General features: G+C 37.5%; 1 protein-coding gene across 2 annotated transcripts in view; it reads left to right on the top strand.

Moving 5' to 3' along the window:
• The window catches only part of LOC150088912 (5-aminolevulinate synthase, erythroid-specific, mitochondrial-like), a 148,113-nt gene extending 126,353 nt beyond the window's left edge, over positions 1–21,760 (top strand). For both annotated transcript variants that reach the window (XM_090369717.1, XM_090369716.1), the window contains exons 7-12: positions 3,645–3,824; positions 7,383–7,547; positions 9,064–9,203; positions 11,549–11,677; positions 18,650–18,874; positions 21,574–21,760. In XM_090369717.1, the coding sequence (XP_090225843.1) occupies positions 3,645–3,824; positions 7,383–7,547; positions 9,064–9,203; positions 11,549–11,677; positions 18,650–18,874; positions 21,574–21,681 (947 nt within the window). In that variant the 3' untranslated portion in view covers positions 21,682–21,760. The remainder of the gene's footprint in view (positions 1–3,644; positions 3,825–7,382; positions 7,548–9,063; positions 9,204–11,548; positions 11,678–18,649; positions 18,875–21,573) is intronic.
• The last annotated feature ends 329 nt before the right edge of the window (positions 21,761–22,089 follow it).

Raw genomic sequence — 22,089 nt, forward strand, 5'->3', positions numbered from 1 at the left:
TTTCACTTTTGCACCGGACGAAGAAGATTAAGATAGCCCCTATCAGTTTAAATCCAAATCGTACCCTATCAGTTCTATTAATTTTATAAATAAAATTGTATTTATAATCTCTGTCGGGCATAATCATATAGCCAAAAATATCCATCCATACGAACAAAAATAATTTACAGTTGTATACTTATTGTGTAGTACAGTATTGTATTTATGTGGTTCTCTGATTACTAACATCACTGTTTATTATGCTTTCTCTTAGCCACTGATTTCTTTTTGTCTGTAGAAATTTTAGATTATATTGCCAAAAGTAATTGGTACTCCCTATGTTTCATGAAAATATTTTATTGCAACAATATTTAATAAGTCGGCTTGAATTGCACTGTATTCTCGTCAGTAGACTCCCATTGTTGATAAGAGGAAGGCGGTACTTTGGTCCATTCATCCTTCAACACAGCGGTCAATTTAGTTGACTGATTACTAGGCGTAGGCGTATTAGACTGTCCCGAAGCCAATGTTCCAGTTCATCCCAAACGTTTCAGTTATGTTTGAACTCTGGGCAAGTAAACTTTTGCATGCCCATGCCCATATCTTCAAACCAAGTCAAACCAATATACCGCATGGCATTCGTTGCCCCAGAAAAGATACAATAAAGAAAAATGGTCCACGTCCAAGTTAAGAGAACAACCCCAGATAGTTAGCATCTCTGTCAACCTTCACAGTTCGGCTGATACATTCATATCAAAATAATGTCCTCCGAGTATCATTTGCCAGATCCAAACACGACCATAAGATTGGGAAAATTTTGTACCGTGATTCGTCACTCCAAACACAGCTTTGCAATGTTCTAGGGCACCAATTATGATGAGTTTCTTTTAGACGATATGCAACTCAGCATCGAAAAACCAACTCAAACCAAACTTCACAGCTATTCCGTAAAATCCGATGCCATACAACACCCTACATATAGCCCCTGTACTAATATCAGTTCCTGTGGTTTTCCTGAACTCCTGGTTGGTAGCATTTGATGAGGCCTAATGGGATCTAAGCGCCACTTTTCTGAGCACCTTGCGGTCACTTTCCGTCAATTTAGCAGCCTAACCGAATGCCATGCGATGTTTCTATTTTGTTACATCGGCCATCGTTGATTCGGGGTGTTGCAGTTTTGCTGACATAGCACAAACAGTTTGACTGTTAATATGCATCCTCTAACAACTCCCTGTTGGAAGTTTCTTAGCTGATCGCATTAACTGAACTACAGTATTTCGTTGGGGTTCTCATGGTAGCACAGTTGGTAGAATCGCCATTCTTCCCGCACCGGATGGAAAAGACTTGAATTCAAGTCCCGTCGATGACGTGAGGAATTTTTATGGGCGTTTTTCCCAATGTGAGTTAGTCGGTCTCAGGCGAGGGTAGCATGGTTTTTCTCCCAGAAACTCGGGTTTTTCGTTCAGCAAACAGAAAATGGACCACAAAACACGCGCAATTTACATACAGTATATACGGAGTAATATGGCCTTAGTCGCTAATGCTCCTAAAACCCAATAAAAATAATTTCGTAGAGTTGCCTACTTCTATAGTCAATGCAGTTAGTATATTTAAATCTTCAGTGTAGTTCCATTTCTAGACATTCCCTTCAGCGCCGAACACTCCAGGGGGCTCACATCTGGTGAGTATAGGCTTGGCGCACCCAGGGTTCTGAGCTGCATATCATCATTCTTCTCTTTCTTGTTGATACCTTCTACTTCTCACTCTTGTTTTCTCTCTCTCTGGGTTTTTTTTTTTTTTTTTTTTTGGCTGATGTAGCAAATGCCTCAGGCTTCCTTGCACCATATGGCTAATAATAATAATATATTGATCGAGCGAAGAATTCAAACATCGCATTCCGATGAAGAACGCACTTATACATCTACCTATTTCGCCTCCACAAACTGGTGAATGAGTATGAAATAAATATTGGTATTAAAGGTCGCCAAGAATGCGCTCATAACCCTCAGCGTATTTTATCTGTAGATAGAAATCGGCCTGTGAAAATACCTATATGTTCAGAGGCCGATTTGCATGTTGTGAGAACTGTAAAACCCAAAATAAGTCATGGGGAAACCCTACTCTCCTCCACCTGAGATTAGCTAATTGCCGCCTCGTATGAAGAGGGCTTTAGAAATTCCCCCAGTCGTCGACCGGAATCCAATCAAAATGTCAGTTGGAGGGGATTAGGCTGCGGAAGGGCTTCAGAAGTTTCGAAAAATTTTGACTCCACTAAACAATCAACCAGTCAACAATTAAGTCAATCATCAGGACAGTAAAGGGTTTATTTTAATACTTCAGGACAACCACCAGTGGCGTTTCATCATATGGTGTAGGTCATATGATCGCCTACGTCTGTGGTTTCGGAACTACTGAGATATATGGACCCTTTCAAAAATCAAAAAGTTTACGAACCCTTTATATATATAAGGGGTCCAGTGTGTGTGTGTGTGTGTGTGTGTGTGTGTGCATATATATAGTACACACACACACATTGGGTTTTCTGAAAAGAAAATTCAAAGTTTTATGTTTAAAACAATTCAACTTTATTCTTATTTTTACATAAAGATATAATAATAACTTTATTTCTCATCGTTTTGCTATATACAGAAGGAATAATTTTACCAATTCCAGAGGGTCCAAAATTTCGCGAACCCCCTGGAACTGGACTCCAGACCCCATTTGGGAAACGCTGACCTACGTCATATGATGGTACAGCTGTGTCACACCCCTGAGTTCAGAGGGGGTCCCAAAAACGATGGCCTCCGTAGCCGAGTGGTCAGGAGCGGGAGTGCAGTAGCACAAGCTCTTTGAGTAGACCGGGGTTCAAGCCCCTGACTGCTGAATACGGTCGATCTGCCAACCCGCACTGGACCAGCGTGGCAGATTATGGTCCATTTCCCTCAGCATGAATTATTGAGGAGGCTTCCATCCTGTAGTGGGTTGATAATGGCTGCACTTTACCCTTTACCCAAAAACGAAAAGAGGCAAAATGAGAACGTTATCATGAAGAGGTGAGGAATCAATAAAGAAACATTTGCATCAGTGCCCAAGCTCATGATGATAAGCCGCTGACAACCGCCAAATAAGAGGCGTTTGACAACTTCACTGTTACGGCAACCAATGCAACAGTGATTAGTTAGCAATAGGCCATGTAATTTTTTGTAGATTCGAATAAGATCCGAATTTACAAAAAATCTACAATATGCATACTAATGGGTAGTAAGACACCCCAGGATGACAGCCGGTCCCGAACCACCTAAATTTAATCGTACGACAGTCCATATTATAACGAACCATAAGTATGTACAACGTAAAGATGCATAAACTCTTTAAAAAAAAACAAAAAAAATCAGACCTTAAAGAATAGAAAACTTTTTGCTTTCTAAACCTTTCCAAAATTCCTTGCTTTTGGAACCTTTCAAAACTCTGCTTCCAAACCAAATTTGAAACTTTTTCTGAATAAAAAAGAAATATTTTCCTCAACTGTCTTCTAATACACATTCCTTAAGCACGCATTAAAGAAATCAGCACCCTTATTTATTTTTTATATTTTTATTTTTTAATATATTTGCATAAACTCATTTTATTTTATATTATTTATTCATTATTTTTACTATTTGTAGGATGCCATATTTTCTCTGATGCTGGTAACCACGCTTCTATGATTCAAGGAATTAGAAATAGTGGAGTTCCAAAGCATATATTTCGTCACAATGATCCCATACACTTAGAAAATCTATTGAGGTCTATAGATATTTATGTGCCAAAAGTTGTAGTGTTCGAAACGGTCCATTCTATGACTGGTGAGCTTTAAAACTTAGTTCCTAGAAATTTGACCATATTTATATAATTAATATTATAGGAATTTGGGGGAGCGGATTGCTAAGGTGTCACCAATTTTCCTTCTCAATCTTGTGAGAGGTACATTTTTTATGAAAATTTAGTAAAAGTACATAAGTAATAAAAATAGGAATCGCTTGTAATTGAAAACCTATTTTTATTGGATTATAAAATTTCTTCCGTTATTCCACCTTCAGCCACTTTAATCTGAGATTAAAATGTATCGGCTCCTCAGGCTAACAAAAACATCGTAGATCCTATTTTGTATATATTCAGAGCCTTTACGGTGTTGAAACCTGGGCATCTGCTGCTCCAACCGACGTAAAGCGAATCTATGCAGCATAATACTGGTTGCTGAGATGGCCATCATATAATCTTTGAATTCAAAAGGCAAACGGGCTAAAAATAAGATTTCTATCTTCACTGCAAAGATGATGATCGAACTCATCTTCCAGCGAACCCTCTGGGAAAGTTCCGCCTGGCGGATTTTCCAACCCTAACTAACAGCCACATCTATGCTGATTGCCAACTTCGATCGGCCCAATAAGACTTGCTTTGTCATATCGATTCCTGACCAAGCAACTACTAACATTGATGGTGACCTGAAATTTGCCACCAATAAGAAGTACAGAAGCACCCTGTTCAACTGTCTCCTTTCCTGCAGATAATGACTGGCAGCACCAGATTCATCTGCAAGTGAATGAACTAGACGTAATGTAGCACTTACTGATACAACCTCATACCATAATGCCCAAGGACAGTGACTTATGTCTACTTCATTAAAATAGGATATAGCCTAAATACCTTTATAATAGCTTCTGTACCAAAGTTTTTTTTTTAAAACAAACAAATAAAACCCAAATATGGAATAAATATATAATATGAAACAGCAAGAAATAACTTATCCACATCTATCCATAGAGTTCGAATTTATCACTTATACATTTCTATTTCATTGCATTGCAGGATCATCTAGACAAGACTGCAGCAATAATTCAGACACAGCATGGGTTTGTTAAGGGAAAGTCTTGTCTGACAAATTTGATAGGATATTATGATGTGGTTACAAAGGAACTGGATGCAAAAAATAATTTTGATATCATATATTTGGATTTCAGGAATGCTTTTGACACTGTTGCGCATGGAAGACTATTGTACAAATTGTAGCAGAATGGTATTAAGGGTCAGTTGCTACAATGGATGAAAGGATGGTTAAGTGCGAGAAGACAGAGGGTGGTAATCAATGGGTGCTGCTCTTCTTGGACTAATGTTATTAGTGGAGTCCCACAGGGTTCGGTGTTGGGTCCACTGTTGTTTTGTATATTTATCAATGATATTGATGAAGGTATATCAGTCTTAATGTCGAAGTTTGTACATGATACAAAGGTTGGCAGGGTTGTTAATGACAGTAATGGCAGTGTGCTACTGCAATAGGATCTTGATAATTTGTGCAGATGGGCTAAGAAGTGGCAACTGAAGTTTAACCTTGACAAATGCAAAGTACTGCATATGGGTAGAAGTAACCCCAAAGAAACGTACCAACTGTGTGGTACTACACTTAAGGTGGTAGAAAATGAAAAAGACCTGGGAGTAATTGTGCAGGCAGATATGAAGTTTTCTGAGCAATGCAGACAGGCTGCCAGGGCAGGTCATGGGGTTTTGTCAATGATATATAGGAATTTTGCTAGCAGGGAAAAGGAGGTGATTATCCCTCTGAATAAGGCAATGGTCAGGCCACGGCTTGAGTACTGTGTACAGGTCTGGAGGCCTCATTTTAGGAAGGATGTAGATTTACTTGAGCGTGTACAGAGAAGGGCAACAAGATTGGTGAGGGGAATGAAGGGATCCTCTTACCAAGAGAGGCTTAAGTTCTGCAAATTGCAGTGGCTGGAGACTAGGCACCTGCGCGGTGATCTGATTGAGGTATATAAGGCCTTGAATGGGTTGAGCACGCTGAATTCTGATGGGATCCTTCCACTTGTTCAGATTACGAATCTAAGGGGGCATAAATTCAAATTAAGAAAAGACAGATGTAGATTAGATGTGCGGAAATTTGCCTTTAGCCAGCGGGTGGTTAATTGCTGGAACAAACTTCCATCTGTCGTTGTGGAAGTTGATAGGTTGAATAAATTTAAGGAGGAACTGGACAGGCATTTGGAGGGAATGGTGTGATTTTTTTTTTTTTTTTTTTGGCTGATGCTGCATAAGTTCATACACTTGCTTTCTTGCATCACATGCCACTACTAGTACTACTACTACTACTACACTATATTCTGATTATAATCAGAACTTTTAACTTCGATTTGCTATCGAACTTTTAACTCCGATTTACTATCACAAATTTAAACTATCATTATAATCCGACAAGATAAATGATAATACAGAATAATATACAATTATCTTAGTATTAACATTAGAATGCTTAATGCCGAATTTTTCTCTATCTCCTAAAAAAAAAAAAAAAAATTCTAATATTCATGTCTTACCCGTCGCCAAAAAGTGATTGTTAGCCCACATTTTTGCATTTGTGTCCCTGGGTTTGCATTTGTATTCTCTTCTACACTAAAAATATATCTGCTTGGCTCATTGTACTTGTTGCCTTCAGGACTTATATACCTCTATCAGGTCTCTTCTCTTCCACTAATAACATCAAACTTTGCAGTTCGTACTATCTTCTAAGCTGCTCTCCATTTGGACGTCGATTGGTACCCCTCACCAATCTGGTCCCCTTTGACTTCTTTCTGCATACTCTGTGTTTTTCTTACAGTGTAGCCTTCAGACCTAAACACAATATTCTAGATGTAGTCTCACCATCGAAGGACAATGAAAGGACCTATAAGAAGAGGAAATTATGTTCTTTTCCCCACTTGCGAAGGTCCCACATATCATATACAGGATACTACGTGCTTTCCTAGCCGCCTGTTTACACTGCATGGAAAATTTCATCTCTGACTGAATCGTAACCCATAAGTCTTTTTCATCCAGAACCACGTAGAACTCCACTCACCCTAGATAGTAACTCCCGAATTTCAATTTCCTAGGAGTAAAACTTTACATTTAGCATTCAAGTTCAGTTTTCATTTTTCAGACCATTTATGCAACCGATCTATATCATTTTGAAGCAAAATTGCCTGGTTCTGATCGTTAACCACCCTTCCTACTTTAAATCATCAGTAAACTTTGACAACAATCCCGTTAAATAGCCCTCGTGGGTAGCACAGTTGGTAGAATCGCCGTCTTCACCACACTGGGTGGAAAAGATCTGAGTTCGTGTCCCGTAGATGACGAGAGGAATTTTTGTGGGCCTTTTTCACAACGTGGCTGAGTTAGTCATTTTCACTGATACCCGTGATTAGAAATGCCTTTCAACTGTAAAGATCTTGCAAAGATTGTCTTGTCCGCTTATATCATGCTGTACTCATAAATACGTACACCTATCGGATACAGTTTAAAGAAGTAAAATGAAACAATCTGTAAGGATAATTTCTTTACAGCGTTATTAATTACAACAAATATTTCAGGTGCCGTGTGTCCTCTAGAAGAAATGTGTAATGTAGCGCACAAATATGGTGCTTTAACCTTCGTTGATGAAGTCCACGCAGTAGGATTGTATGGAAAACACGGAGGAGGGATTGGAGATCGAGATGGTGTGATGAACAAGATGGACATCATCTCCGGAACTCTAGGTGAGTTGAATTTTTAATGGATCTAAATATTTTGATATCTACTTGTAGAGTGTCGATTCACTTGGCATTGATACAGAAGTTTTCCAGCCCATCAGATTACTGGATCAGCTGATATTTATCACACTTAGTAAAGTTTCACGTAATGGTTTTGTAAATTCTCTATTAATTAATTTGAATATTCTTGGGTTTGCAATTAATGGAAATAAATATTATCCAGAGTTAATTTTTTTTTTATCTTCTACAATAACTGGCTCATTGCAGTAGTTATTCTTTTTTATTTTACTGAGATATTTATTTTAAGGAAACGAATGTCAAAGATAATAGAGCTCAACAGCAAACGGTATGATATATATGTACATATGCTCTTCACGAATCATATTTCAGCTTCGTTCAGAACAATTTATCCAGATCACAAACTTTCTGCAACCCAGCTGCACCCCACAGCACTTTCAAGGATGGTATGAGAATTGATTATGTAGTTCAAAAATTCAACTCACTGGTAAAGATTATTCAGGTAACCAGTAATGAGCAAGAACCTGGGATGAAAAGAATAACCAGCAATGTAACTTTTTCGAAATTATGGCATATTTTTAGTGGTTTTTTTTTTTTTTTTTTTTTGGCTGATACTCTATAAGCTTGCTTTCTTGAATCAAATGTTTCTACTAATGCTAATATGGTCAGATAATTGGTACCGGGAAGGTTCCCAAAATGTCACCTTAATGTATAGGAATTTAGTTGTTAGCTGAGTATTCTATCTTAAAATAACAGACGAATTAATTTTTATTTTATTCATAAAATAGACTTTATGGTGTTTATCATACTGGGAAGTGTTGACTTTCAATGTACAAAATTTTATATATTAATTTTTATTTATTTATTTATTTTTTTTTTTTTTTGTATTGATCGACCCAGTGTACTACTACACGCAGGGTCGCTCTAAAACATAGGCAACATAGGCGAATACCAAGGATAAGGATGACTGTGTTAAGTGCAGCTGCTGGTCACTTATTATTATTATTTTTTAATTTTCTGTTTAATTTTAGCAAAGGTTTGCTTTCAGCTTTTATATAGCCTAGCAGGTTAGAATAGTGTAATTTAATAAGATTGACTAGATGGAACAGAAGGAGCGTTTTAGATAGACCAGAGCAGCAGTTAGCAATGGGTGGTGCATTTTTCTGCCGTGGCATACCACCCTAATAGTTCGACCAGCTCTGGATGAGAGTTATGAATAATGAATTTGTCCCAATACTGGCATAAACTCCAAAACGGGAAAGATTATTATATAATCTGAGTGCCGATAGATGGCGCAACGTTGCTAAATTTTTAAAAAGATGTTATATATTAATGTAAATTTTAATTATCGGTACAGATGACTTTTTAATTTGCTGCACACTGCAAATTAAAAAGTGGCAATATAACATGGCACCTATTACATGTATAACGTGAGAAATGTGTTAAAACTGTGAGATTTTCCTCTGTTTAACCCAATTCCTGTGTCTTTTTATATTCTTTTCAGGAAAAGCCTTTGGCGGTATAGGAGGTTATATTGCTAGTTCACATTCTCTAATTGATATGATACGAAGTTATGCTGCTGGATTTATATTCACGACATCACTTCCTCCGGCCATTCTCAAGGGGGCGCTAACCTCAGTACGAGTAAGTAAAATTTATTGTTCTAGTTACAGAAAATGAGTTATCATTGGAAAGTATAATTCTCCACACCGGTTTGCGATCCGCCTCTAGCGGTGTGGAAGGATCCCCCTACTAATCGATTTATAGGGGTGAAATTTATCAAATATCCCGGATGCTGTTGCTGATTTTATACATGTTAAGCACAGCATAAATATATGTGCAAAAGAAATATTAAATACACCAAACATATTAATCAGCATATACACCACGAGCCAAAAAATTAGAAAGATTTTGCAATTGGCGTCAGAAAAAAAATAATTAAACGTACATACCATACGGTATGAAATAGCAATTGTCACATGGAATGCGCCCAAGTTCCTTGGTACCAGATAAATACTGTATGCTTCCCTGGGACTTCTTAATTGATTCAGTGATAGAACAGACTGGTGACCTTTTCGATTTTCAGAAATGTGCTCTCTCTCTCTCTCTCTCTCTCTCTCTCTCTCAGGGTAACTCAGAAAATTTTTTTGCTGGTGCAGCTTAAGCCTCAGGCTTCCTTGCACCATGTGACTAATGATAATAATAATCTCAATGCATGGAAGACGAAAAGAGAATGCAGCTCTGAAAGGAAGAAATGCGGCAGAAAATCCGACACCAGGGCAGCTGCTACCCGATGCTCCAAGAACGAGACCACAGGAATTTAAAGTAAATTGTGCTTTAGAATAGAAGATCCAGTGTGCAGCAAATGATTGAAAAATTCTATTTAGGCAAAGAAAGACCTATTTCTAACGGAACTATGGGACGGGAGATGTGTATGTGTGTGTGTACTGTATTGGGGTGGTCCCTAGGCAATTACCCATCTCCACCTAGTTCACTTAGAAGATAACAGATCACTGTAAAATGGGCCTGAATAAGAAAGAGAAAAGGAATACCAAAAGCAAGAAAATTTAATCTAATTAAAATTAAAGTGAATTTTAATGTTAATCTAAATCTCAGTTTTCTATAGGAAAGTTTAAATTGAGTGCTAAAGAAGGTTTGTGAGTGTAGTGTGTTGTGAATGTCAGGCCACTTAGCCGCCAGGGAGCAGCCGACACCAGGGCAACTGCTACCCGATGCCCGTCCCTGGCGGGAGAAGCCGCGCCTGTATCTACATCTAATAAACTTTCGTGCAATAAAGCACAAATCCCGCACCCACCAGAGGAAGTGCAATATTAGTGGCTGCTACGGGACGGGAGATGAAGAACCTGGAATTTATAGCAGTGTGCCTATTCAAAAGCCACTTCTTTCTGTAAAGAATCTAAAGATTCGACAAGAGTGTGCCGCCCAATGCCAAGGCTGGACTGTGGAACAGTAGAAAAAGATCATGTGGCAAGGAGAGTCTCGATGTACACTTTTTTTTGCACCAATAATAGGGTGTAAGTGTGGCTTGAACCTCATGAAGTCATGCAACCAGAGCTTGTATCAACCACTCAAGCGGCTGGAGGTGGTATCATCAGAGGCGGACTGGCTATAAGCCTTACCGGGGAAACCCCGGTGGGTCGGAGGCCAGAAGCCGATGGAGGCCGGTGGGATTTTGGCCATAAGCGCTAGTATGAAGCTGCTACAAGTTTTCCCAGGTAAGAATTTTTTAAGCAGTCCGCCTCTGGGTATCATGGTATGGAATATGTTCTATTGCTATTGGTACGGACAGGATCCACTGATACCGTTAAAAGGCCGTGTTACCTCCATTGAATATCCTTCTGTCGTATCGGACCAATTTCACTCTGCAATGCTTCATTCTTATTCGATGGATTGCGATGGAATCTTTCAAGACTCCAAACTCAGGATTTCCAACATCTACCCTGGCTTCCCAATTCTCCACATCTGAATCCAGGTTGAGAATGTCTGGGATTTAACTGAAAAGGGCAGAGCGGCTTTGGAGTCTCTACCGATCACAATACAGCACCTGACAAATATCCTGATGGAAGAATGGTCAAATCTGAAGCTAAACTCTCTCACACACACACCTAGTGGAATCCATGTAGGAGCTCTAATTCGAATAAAAAGTGATCCCCTACTAATTAATGAATAACGGTTTCTAATTTTTTGGCCAGTGAGTAAATAACTGTATCAATCTTGATCATTAAAATTAATGCAGAATTAACAGAGTATATAATAAACAATAAAAACTATTGTGATAAGTTAGTATTTACAACAGTTTTAGATTTATTTGTTATAGTGAATCTTTGAACACACACTTAACCATAAGTATGCCATTTCCTCCCAGTCCTACGTAATAAATATATAACAAGTATATAACAAATTATACTATAATTAGTTCGCAAAGTTGAGAAGAATATTCTTCACTTTTTTTTAATATTCTTTTTCAGATCCTGAAGAGTGAGGAAGGAAGAAAATTAAGAGAAAAACACCAGAAAAACGTAACTTATTTAAGGTATTTATTGATGGAAGCAGGAATCCCTGTAGTACACTGTCCAAGTCATATTATTCCTATTCATGTGAGTACTCAGTTCTTAAAACGATTTTTATGTTAAATATATAGTCCAGAAAGTAATAATAATAAATTACCTTTTTTTTTTTAAATTGTTAGGAGTTAATTAAGAAAAGAGTTAATGCAGAAATTTATCTAGTAAAAATTGTGCTAAATTATCCCCGACTGAAGCCGCAAGGTTCGTAAAAATTTGTGCAGGACCGGCTCGATGTAGGTGCGAAAATGTACCAGGCCCAACTCCACCTTGTAATAAAAACGTATCAAATCCAGGGTTAAATTTTTAGGACTTGACCGTCCATATAAAATTTGCTCAAAGATGTGGATTTATTTTGGTTTTTAATTATATCAATGTTCTTGCTTGCTTTTTTAATACTGTTAAACATCCTCTTATCTTTAATTATTTTTTAATAAAAAAGATCCTTTGAATATATTAAAGAATTTTTTCCCCTAATCTTTCATAGTTATCTCGTGGTCACTTCCGCAAATCCTAGAGCCAGCACTTTGTCTTAAAAGACATTCATTAAACTCCGTAGGAAAACCTTTAGAAAGTAGGTTAAAACCTACTTTCAAATCGTGGAAAGCGGACTTATGAGACCAGTGTGTGTGTGTGTGTGACCCTAATAACGCCTGTAAACGTGCAAGGGGTTTAGGGTGTCCTGACATTGTTTTTACTGCGATCCATCATCTTAATACAGGATCGCTCCTTCGATTTATACGTGGTGGCCATAATTAAAGTTCCATGCACCGAGACGCTTGTCGGCTTAGGAACTGGGCGGATTTATATTTAAATTTGGCATGCACTTGTTTAAATGAAGGCAGAAGAGGTTTAAGGGAAAAATTCAATTCCTAAACTCGCCGTCAGAGGGACAAAGAAAGGTTGTTGCTTAGTTTCATAGAAATAACTACAACTGTTCAGGGTCCTTTGGCAACTTTCAAAGTTCTGAAGCAAAAGGCAGTTTTCAATTGTGTACCTATTACGCGTGATGTTCGCCACGTGCCGTTCGCCACGTGCCGTATAACTTTTTCAGGGCTCTAAAGATGCAAATTTTATTTTATTTATTTTATTATTAGCTATATGGTGCAAGGAAGCCCGAGGCTTATGCTGCATAGCCCAAAAAAAATTCCCAAATTACCCTTAGAGAGAGAGAGAGAGAGAGAGAAGAAGAAGAGAGAGAGAGAGAGAGAGAGAGAGAGAGAGAGAAGAAGGGAATCACCGAGAAGAGAAGAATGATGATATCCAACTCAGGACCCAGGGTCCTGAGCTGGATATCATCATTCTTAGGACCCTCTCATGCATACATTTTACCCCTGGGGTAAAATGTAAGCATGAGAGGCAAGTCTTTCAAATAAAAACCATAGCGAAAAGCCATAGGGGCACGAGGTGGCCACGATGTTGGAACACCATCATCACTCAGTATCCGGTTTTTAAAATTTTCGCACAACTCTGCAATGCTTCATTTTTATCCGATGGATTGCGATGGATTCTTTTAAGACGACAATGCAATTACAGTATCTACTGTGCAAAAATTAATCTGATGGTTCAAGGAACATTCACGAGATTTCCAACATTTACCCTGGCCTCCTAGTTCTTCACATCTGAATCCACTGTCCGTGATATGAAGATAAAAATATAGTCCAGTCTCTGGAACGCCACACAGGAGCTGGATGAATGCACAACTGATGACGAAGCAGATCGCTTAACACTATGCACATTTATCATCAGCGATGCCACTATCCAAGTGTAAAGAGAAACTGCTTTTTTGTTGTTATGCATATATGTATTAGTAGAGGGAAATGATGCAAGGAAGCAAGACTATACAGCATCAGCCAAAAAAAAAAAAAAAAGAAAAAAAAAAAGGAACACCTCCCATTTCACCTATACATCCCCTCCGACAGTTTGTCCAGTTATTCCTTGAATTTAATTAAGCTATCAAATTCCACAACAGAGGGAAGTTTTTTCCAGCAATAAACCACCTAAAGCTAAAGGCAAAAGGTAAGAGCAAAAGGCTAAAGGCAAATTTCGCACATCTACTCTGCAAACGTGATTTCTCAATTTTGAATTTGAGCCTCCTAATCTGTGTGGTCTGAGCAAGAGGAAGAATCCCATTAGCACTGTGCTTGCTCAATCCATTCATAGCTTTAAACACTTCAATCACATCACCTCGCAAGAGCCTAGTCTCAACACGCTGCAATTTGCAGAACTGAAGCCTTTCTTGGTAAGATCACCACTATGTTCCCCTCGCCAATCTCGTTGCCCTTCTCTGTACTCGTTCCAGCAGCTCCACATCCTTCCTAAAATTAGGCTTCCAGACCTGTATGCAGTATTAGGGGATCATCTAATAATTCACTGCAAGACAATTCGTTGTACGACAGTTCTGTGCATAACAGTTCAATTTATGCGATAATTTGCTGCAGAACAGTTCGGTGTAAGAGACAATTTGGTAAATGATATTTCGCTGTATGACACAATTTGGTAAATGATATTTCGCTGTATGACACAATTTGGTAAATGATATTTCGCTGTATGACACAATTTGGTGAAAGACAACTGGTGGCTAAGACAATTCAGTGAGTACAACGATTCGGTGAATTCTTTGGGGAAAATTTGTTGTATGGCAAAGCAAGACAGAAAATGTAAACTTTTAACGTGCCGTGAATGGTAAATTTAATGGTCACGATACCGTTCTTGATATTTTATATTTTTGATGGAGCGTACTGTCCCCCTTCGTTTTTTAATGCACATTCTACTTTTTTTTAGCACATCCTATTAAAAAGTGTCACCGACAACTCTTGTTTCCTATTTTACTTCATTGATTTTGTTAATTTCTGATCTGGCTGTGATACACAGACTTGTCGCATACATCAAATCGTCCTAGCCACCATTTGCCTTTCACCAAAATTGTCATTCACCGAATTATCGTACAACAAACTACATTAATACGTTAATGCCACCATTGTCCTGACGAGTTTTGGGACTGATATTTTTCACCAACTTTTTTTTTGAAAATATGTAAATTCTAAATTTGTATGTAATCAGCCAGATGGAGAGAAGCCTCGATATGGGACATTTAATTATTACCTTTTTAGAATTCTTGTATTTGCATTCCGTCCCAAAGACTGTTCAAAGGTAGCTATAAAATCTTTTTTTTTTTTTTTCATGACAATCCTAAATACGAAAGGTATCAAAACCTATAGTACTTACAGTGCATGGGTTGAAGGAGGCGGGAGAGAGAAGATGCCACAAACTTTGCTCTGGAGACTAAACATGGGTTTCACCACTTCAAGCCTCCAATAAGTAGAGTAGTGGTATTGCACTGGTTGATGAGAGCCATCTACCACCACCTACATTGAAAGAATGAGAAAATCGCCTCATTAGTATTCTTGTAAGTTACAAGAATTACATGTCTAACAAGAGTAAGGCGCACATTTCTAGACACATGTGACACATGTACTTAGTGCTATTCAGGTCCTTAATTTTCAATATATAAGCATAAAAGCTGGTATGAAAACTTGTATTAGTGTACAGGAATGTTGTTCCCTGTTGTTCTGTTTGCGATGCGCATGAATGTTTTTATTGCAATCTCTTTCCATATTAAGTAAAACAGTAATGTAAAACCATTTTTTTTCTTTTTTGCAAATGAGATTCGTGTTTAAACTATCTCGTGAGCATACAACTCACACAGCGATGTGGTATCATGGCAAGTTCCCGCATTATACTTTTTGCACCCAGTTCATGTTTAATTTCATTCAGTTTCATTCAGTGTCATATAATTTAGATATTATGACGATTCGGCATGGTACATAACGAACTGGGAGAATGATGGAAAGTCAGTCACAATCTGAGAAGGCCACAGTTTTATAACAACAACAACATCAAAGGATATGAGAGGTGTCTCAAAAGCAAGTTTAAAGTTGGCAAGCATTGCAGCCATGCTTTGAGTTCCCTCATATCTTATTTCACAAAATATGCAGACTTCGAAAAGCGAGAAGACCAAGCCAAACCTCAGACCATTACCTTTTGCTTAGGTTAGTCCTGCTTACAGTAATGCTCTTCCACAGAAGATTTGAAATATTTCACCAAGTACATACATTCATGAACCAAAACATTACGACCACCTACCTCCTAATAGCATGTTGGGGCGCGCTTCGTCATGATAACGCTTACACCAGTCGTGGCGCGCTTCGTCATGATAACGCTTACACCAGTCGTGGCATCGACTCCACGAAACCGCAGAAGGTGTCCTCGGATATCCTGGACCAGCTGGACAGAAGGACGTCCAGGAGTTCGACAACGGAGCGAGGTCTGGCGAATGCAGCGTGTACCGGTGAATGCTACGTTCCACCTCATTACAGAACTGTTTGATGGACTTGATGTTGGAGGAATTCACGGATCGGAGAAGCACACGAAATGCTTTGACATGATCCTCGAATTATTCCTGCACAATGTGGGCCTTGTGATACGGGCGTTGTCTTGTTGAAAGAGGCCAGTGCCCAAGGCCGGCCCGAACAAAAGCGGGGCCCGGTGCAAAGTTGGCTTGCGGGGGACTTGATACAAATTCGTACAACAAAATAATTTATTGCATTTTGATATTTATTACATTGTACAAATTGGTTTAGTAAGGATTACATGAAATGATAAATAATTAAATTATTTTAATAAACTTAACATTTCAATCACAAAAAAATCTTTAATAAATTAAATAAGAAAAATAATTGCTTCATATACTTATAAAATACAATTTGGTATGCGACTTATTCGAATAAGGTCACAATATGTGACTTTTGTTTCATTTTCTTACATGTTTTATAGCAAATTCGCTGATAATTTAGTTTTTTGGCTATTTCGGATCGATAGATAAAATGGCTAAGGAGGTAAATCGTTCTTGACTAATGCTAGAACTCAAGTAATTTTTTATTATTTTCAATCTTGAGAAAGATCTTTCTGCAGATGCGACGGTAATTGGTAAGGTTAATATAATTTTCAGAACAGTAACAAAATTTGGATACAATTCAAATAAATTATTTTTCAGTAAATATTGTAATATTTGTAATATTGTGATTCTGGAAGGCAAAACTCGACGACAAATTTTGATTTCATTAAATAAATATCTTGCTCACAATATTTACTTCATTCAGTATGTCATACCAAATGACCAAACTTAATAAAAATTCAAATGAAGTAAGTTTATTTTCGATTGATTGGATTTCGGATTTCGTTTTCATGTCACTGGTATGTTCATAAAGGTATTTCAAAGCTAGAGAAAATTGTGGTACTTGGTATCTCACAGATTTCACACTTTCGAGGTGACATTCCCACCTCGTTTCTGACAGTGGTTTTGGAGTAAGATGTTTGACACGCTCTTTAAATATATCCCAGCGTATCACAGAACTTGCAAAAATATTATATATGCTTTGTAAAGTCCCAAAAAAATGAATTTGCAAGAGAAGATAATTTTTAAATGTCTCCAAGAACTAAATTCAAATTATGACTTCCGCAGGGCATATACTGTGCTTTGAAATTCTTTTGCAGGATAAGTGCTTTGGTCAAACCAGTATTATTAACTTAAAATTTTCTCAGAAGAAAATTTACGTCGACTTTTTGAATAATTTCGAATTCACTCGATCTCTCGAAGGTAGAAAGCGAAAAAGGGCAGAGAAAACCTAGTCGGTGGTATATATAGCCTTTAGAGAACGATAACTATGCAAATGCTGGCAACATATAATCGGACGTCTGAGCGACTTGTAAGGAGATATATTTTAAATATATTTGAAAGAAAATATATTTTTCCGTGTTCTTTGGAGGATTCTTGGCGGGTTTTCAGATAATGTTAATAACATGATTACTGACATTTTATTTCTTATGTATATTAAAAATATGGCCATTTTATGGCGATGTCGCTAGATTTTGCGACAGTATTAAAACAAAAAAAAAAAAATTTTTTATTTTGCAAATTTTATTTGCATTTTTATTTTGCAAAATCAGTCAGTGGCGCGGGGGCCTTCAGAAACGCGGGGCCTTGTGCGCTCGCACCGTTCGCACCCCTCGGGCCGGCTCTGCCAGTACCATCTAGATACACGGACACGGTCACCATGTAGGGCAAAACCTGGTCCGAAACAATATCGATGTAGAATCTGGCGGTGAGTGTGTTCAATGGGGAGAGGGTGATCCAGTGTTGTCCATGAAAACGTCCCCCAAACCATGATATCACCGCTGCAGGCCTGTTTTCGTCCAACCGTGCAATCTGGTTGCAGCTATTCACTTGCTCGCTGTCGAATACGCACCTGTTCATCAGCATGCTGGAATTGGAACCTTGATTCATCAGACAAGGTGACTCTTTTCAAGTCGTCCTTTGTCCAGGAAAGGTGCTAACGTTACAGCTGCAGGTGATGGAAGTCGCCTACTCCGCAGGCATATCTGCAAAAGTGTCCGCTGGATGGATGGTGTATTCTGATTCTCTGTGCCCGGGTTGTAGTCTGCCACTAATTGAGGGATTGTGAGGGTCCAGTTGTACCGGACAGCACGTGACAAACGCCGTTCACCTACACGCTCAATCAGTGGTGCCCCCCCCGTCCCGGCACGTTGGATGGTCGTTTGTCCCTCTTTAGACTATTCTCGCTACACCACTATGCCAGCCCTCGAACAGCTAATAATGCCTGCGATTGCAGGCATTATTAGCTGTTCGAGGCGTATCGGAGTTCAAACTCCGTCAGGTCCTTCCTTTTCCCCATTTCACGGGCTTCGTACTGATGAACTGACAGGCACTACGGTGCAGACACTATATATGCTTCGCCGGTCGGTGAGGTCACTGTTAGATGGTCTGGGATGCATCCGCTCACGAAGACAGAGGTGGTCATAATGTTGTAGCTCATGAGTCTATTTTTCTTGATATATAGATTTTATGGTTGTAACTTAAGTTTTGGATACCAGTATTTGATCAATGCAACATTTCCACTACTTATTCTGTGTTTTTAATGCTAGGTGGGAGATCCGTGGTTTTGCTCACGGGTGTGTAATATGCTAATATCAAAACATGGGCACTATGTACAAGCTATCAATTATCCTACAGTTCCACGCGGACAAGAAAAGCTGCGCATAGCTCCAACTCCATTCCATACCAAAAACATGATGGAGTCCTTCGTCAACGATTTAGTAGATGTCTGGAATGAACTGGGATTAGAATTAAATAAAGAAATGTGTTCAAAGGTGAGCAAGTAATATTATTGTTTATTTAGATATAGAATACGAGAGGTAGTCAAAAACTTCTGGGAACAGGGTATATAAAATGCATTAATAAATTATAGAAAAAGTTGTTTGATAGTTAATATCTTATGCAGTTTCTAAATTTTTTTCTTTTACATTGATAAGTGGAAGAAAAATAAATATCTAGCAAATCGAGAATCGTTCGGTAATCATATTTTTTGACCAAAGAGGATAAAAATGCTAGAGAAATACATGAAAGAATGACTAGAGTGTTTGTGAAATTATCATCCACTTAAGCTACTGTTGTAATATGGTCAGCAGAATTCAAAAGAGGATGGAAGTCAGTTGAGGATGATCACAGTCTGATCGTCCATCTGAAGCATTCGATTCTGAAACAGTTGAGCCACTCAATTTATAACGAACATCAGAGGGTAGAGTCATCAAAAGAGAATTTAAAATTAATTCTTGCTAATCCAGATAGAATTTTATCCCGTTTGGTGACTGGTAACGAAAATTGGCCACATTTTTATGATCTTAAATCCAAATTAGGATGCACGCAGTGGAAGCACAAGGGATTTCCAACCTCAAAAAAAAAGTTTCAAACCCAATCATCAGTTGAAGAGTGTTGGCCTCAATTTTCTGGTACACAAAAGGATTGTCAATTGATTTCCCTCCACCCAAAACCACAGCAACATAGGAATATTATGCTAATCTTATGCCAAAGTTAAAAGCTACAATTCGGGAAAAAAAGATGAGGAAAGTTCAGTCATCGGGCTTTGCTTCTCCGTGACATTGCACCCGTGCTACACGGCTAAAATTATACAGGTTATACAGGCTAAAGTTAATGAATGAGTATTTGAACAATCAAAGCATCCCCGTACAGTTGAGATCTGGCCCGAAGTGACTATTAATTTTCAAAAACCTCAAGTGTCATCTTCGTGGAAGTCATTTTAAAGATAATGAAGCGCTGAAATTCCATTAGCTGTGATAGATGATTTGACGTCCAATCTGAAAAATTCTTTTTTAAGGATTAAGATCTTTGCAGGTTGGTTGCCTGTTTTAGGCGCATCAGTAATTAGGCTATATTGCGCTGTAAAAAAAAAAAAGAAAAAAAAACCAGAGAATTTTTTACCTAAGACTTTTATATTGCCTTCTCAAAACTTCATAACCAACTCTCGTATCTTATGATGAGTCTGCACCAGAGCATGTATACAACCAGAACTTCCAGCAAAACAAGTTGGTCATGGCGATCTGGGTTCTCTTACTAATTTATAAAAGTAAAAACCTTATTCTGTATAGTGTACATATTGATCTTTATGTTGATTCATCCAGATGGAATTAGTTCTACGACAGCAGTTACAGTAATTCCGATAAGACTTTATTACAGAAATCACAGCTCATGGCAATTCCCGCAGTTGTCATTTACTCTCAACAAGACTGAAACTCAGCCATAACGTTGAACGTACAACAACTCATGTATAAACATGTGATCATTTATACATCACAGTGAGGCGTATCGGATATGTAAACAACATAAGAGTGTATGTGAAAAGAAATTTTGAAATTAACTAAATTTTTAAACCAAACTGGTTCAGGATAATAAAAAATAGAATTTTTTATGGTAGTATTCATAAACCGTTAAACATGTTAGTACTGTACAATTAGGGAAAGAATGGATGATCCAGGGACAGTTACATCCTGAAACAGTTACATGTTGCTCCTATTTCATATATATCGTGTCTTAAAAATTGCGTATGTTCTGTGGTTGATTTACCTATTTTCTGAACGAAAAATCCCGAGTTTCCGGGGGGGAAAACCATGCAACCCTCGCCTGAGACCGACTAACTGAGCCACGTTGCGAAACATGCCCATAATAATTCTTTGCGTCATTGAGAGGATTCGAATTCAGGTCTTTTCTACCCAGAAAATAGTGTTTATATGCACTGTGCTAACCGCGAGGGCAGTAGGCTACGAAAGTTACAGTGGAGAGATTTTGTTTGAAGGTGCTTCAACACTCTTTCTACAATCCGGATCTTTCTCCCCTGGTTATATATTTTTGGTCATCTTGGAAAAAAAAAAATAAATAAAAACCGAAAGGGAACGTTTTCCCACGGATGATGATATGAAAACTATAATAATTAATTCGTTTGGGTAAATTTCTGATTTACCCAAACGAATTAAGGTAATTTTAGGTAATCTTCCGCAAAACAAATTGAAATATGTACATCTATTTCATTTGAAGAATCTCTATAAAAGGCGCTTCTGCCCAATTTATTTATATATATATAAATAAATATAAATAAATACATATCTTGTATATATTTATTTATATTTTTAATTTCTAATTGTGTATTATCGTTTATTTTATAAATAGTTTAAAGTCAAAATAAGTAATATATCGTTACCATGTCAAATCCCGAGGAGTCTTTTCTAATAGTCTTTTATTTATTTATCATGTGCATCTCGTTATAAATTTATTTTTCAAAAATCTTATTTGAGTAGGAAAATATAAAAATTTAATTCAGGAAGAATGCATTTCAAACCCATACTTATTATGAGTGAATTAACACTAGGAATTAATAACGCATTAATAATTCATACATGGATTTTTTAATTCCATTAAATTACTTAAATTACTGCACTTCTGTTTTCATTTACCTCTTAACTTCTTTATTTCATTAATTATATATTTATGATTTCAGGAATGTCACTTTTGCAAGCAGCCTGTTTACTTTGAACGACTTCAATCTCGAATGTTACCACCATGTGGCGCTCGTGTTGGATGTCCTCAAATAGCAGTTATGGCTTAGGATAAATATAACGGGGCACAAATATATTTTTTTAAAAATAACTTTGTATTTATTATATATTCTGCATTTTAATAAAAGGACGTGGAAAATATTTAATGGCAAAAATATTTTGGAGAGGGATTTATTGTCTGCAATAAATGAATAATTTACCAATGAAATGTTATTATGTATTTATTGATATTTGTTTTCATTTGATATTCGAGAAACGTAAAAAAAAATATTCAGTTTCCTAATTCCAGACTGGTTATCAATAAGAAGAAAATTCTAGCATGATAAAATAAATAAATAATAATAATAATAATAATAATAATAAACATCTAGACGGATAGAATTCTTGTTATTCTAAAAACTAAAATTTTAAATAACAATGCAAGACAGCAGAACTGGTAAATTATGGTGATATTGATT

This window comes from Mastigoproctus giganteus, chromosome 3 (genome assembly GCF_048544385.1).
Source record: "Mastigoproctus giganteus isolate SK-2022 chromosome 3, ASM4854438v1, whole genome shotgun sequence".
NCBI classification, from domain to species: domain Eukaryota; kingdom Metazoa; phylum Arthropoda; class Arachnida; order Uropygi; family Thelyphonidae; genus Mastigoproctus; species Mastigoproctus giganteus.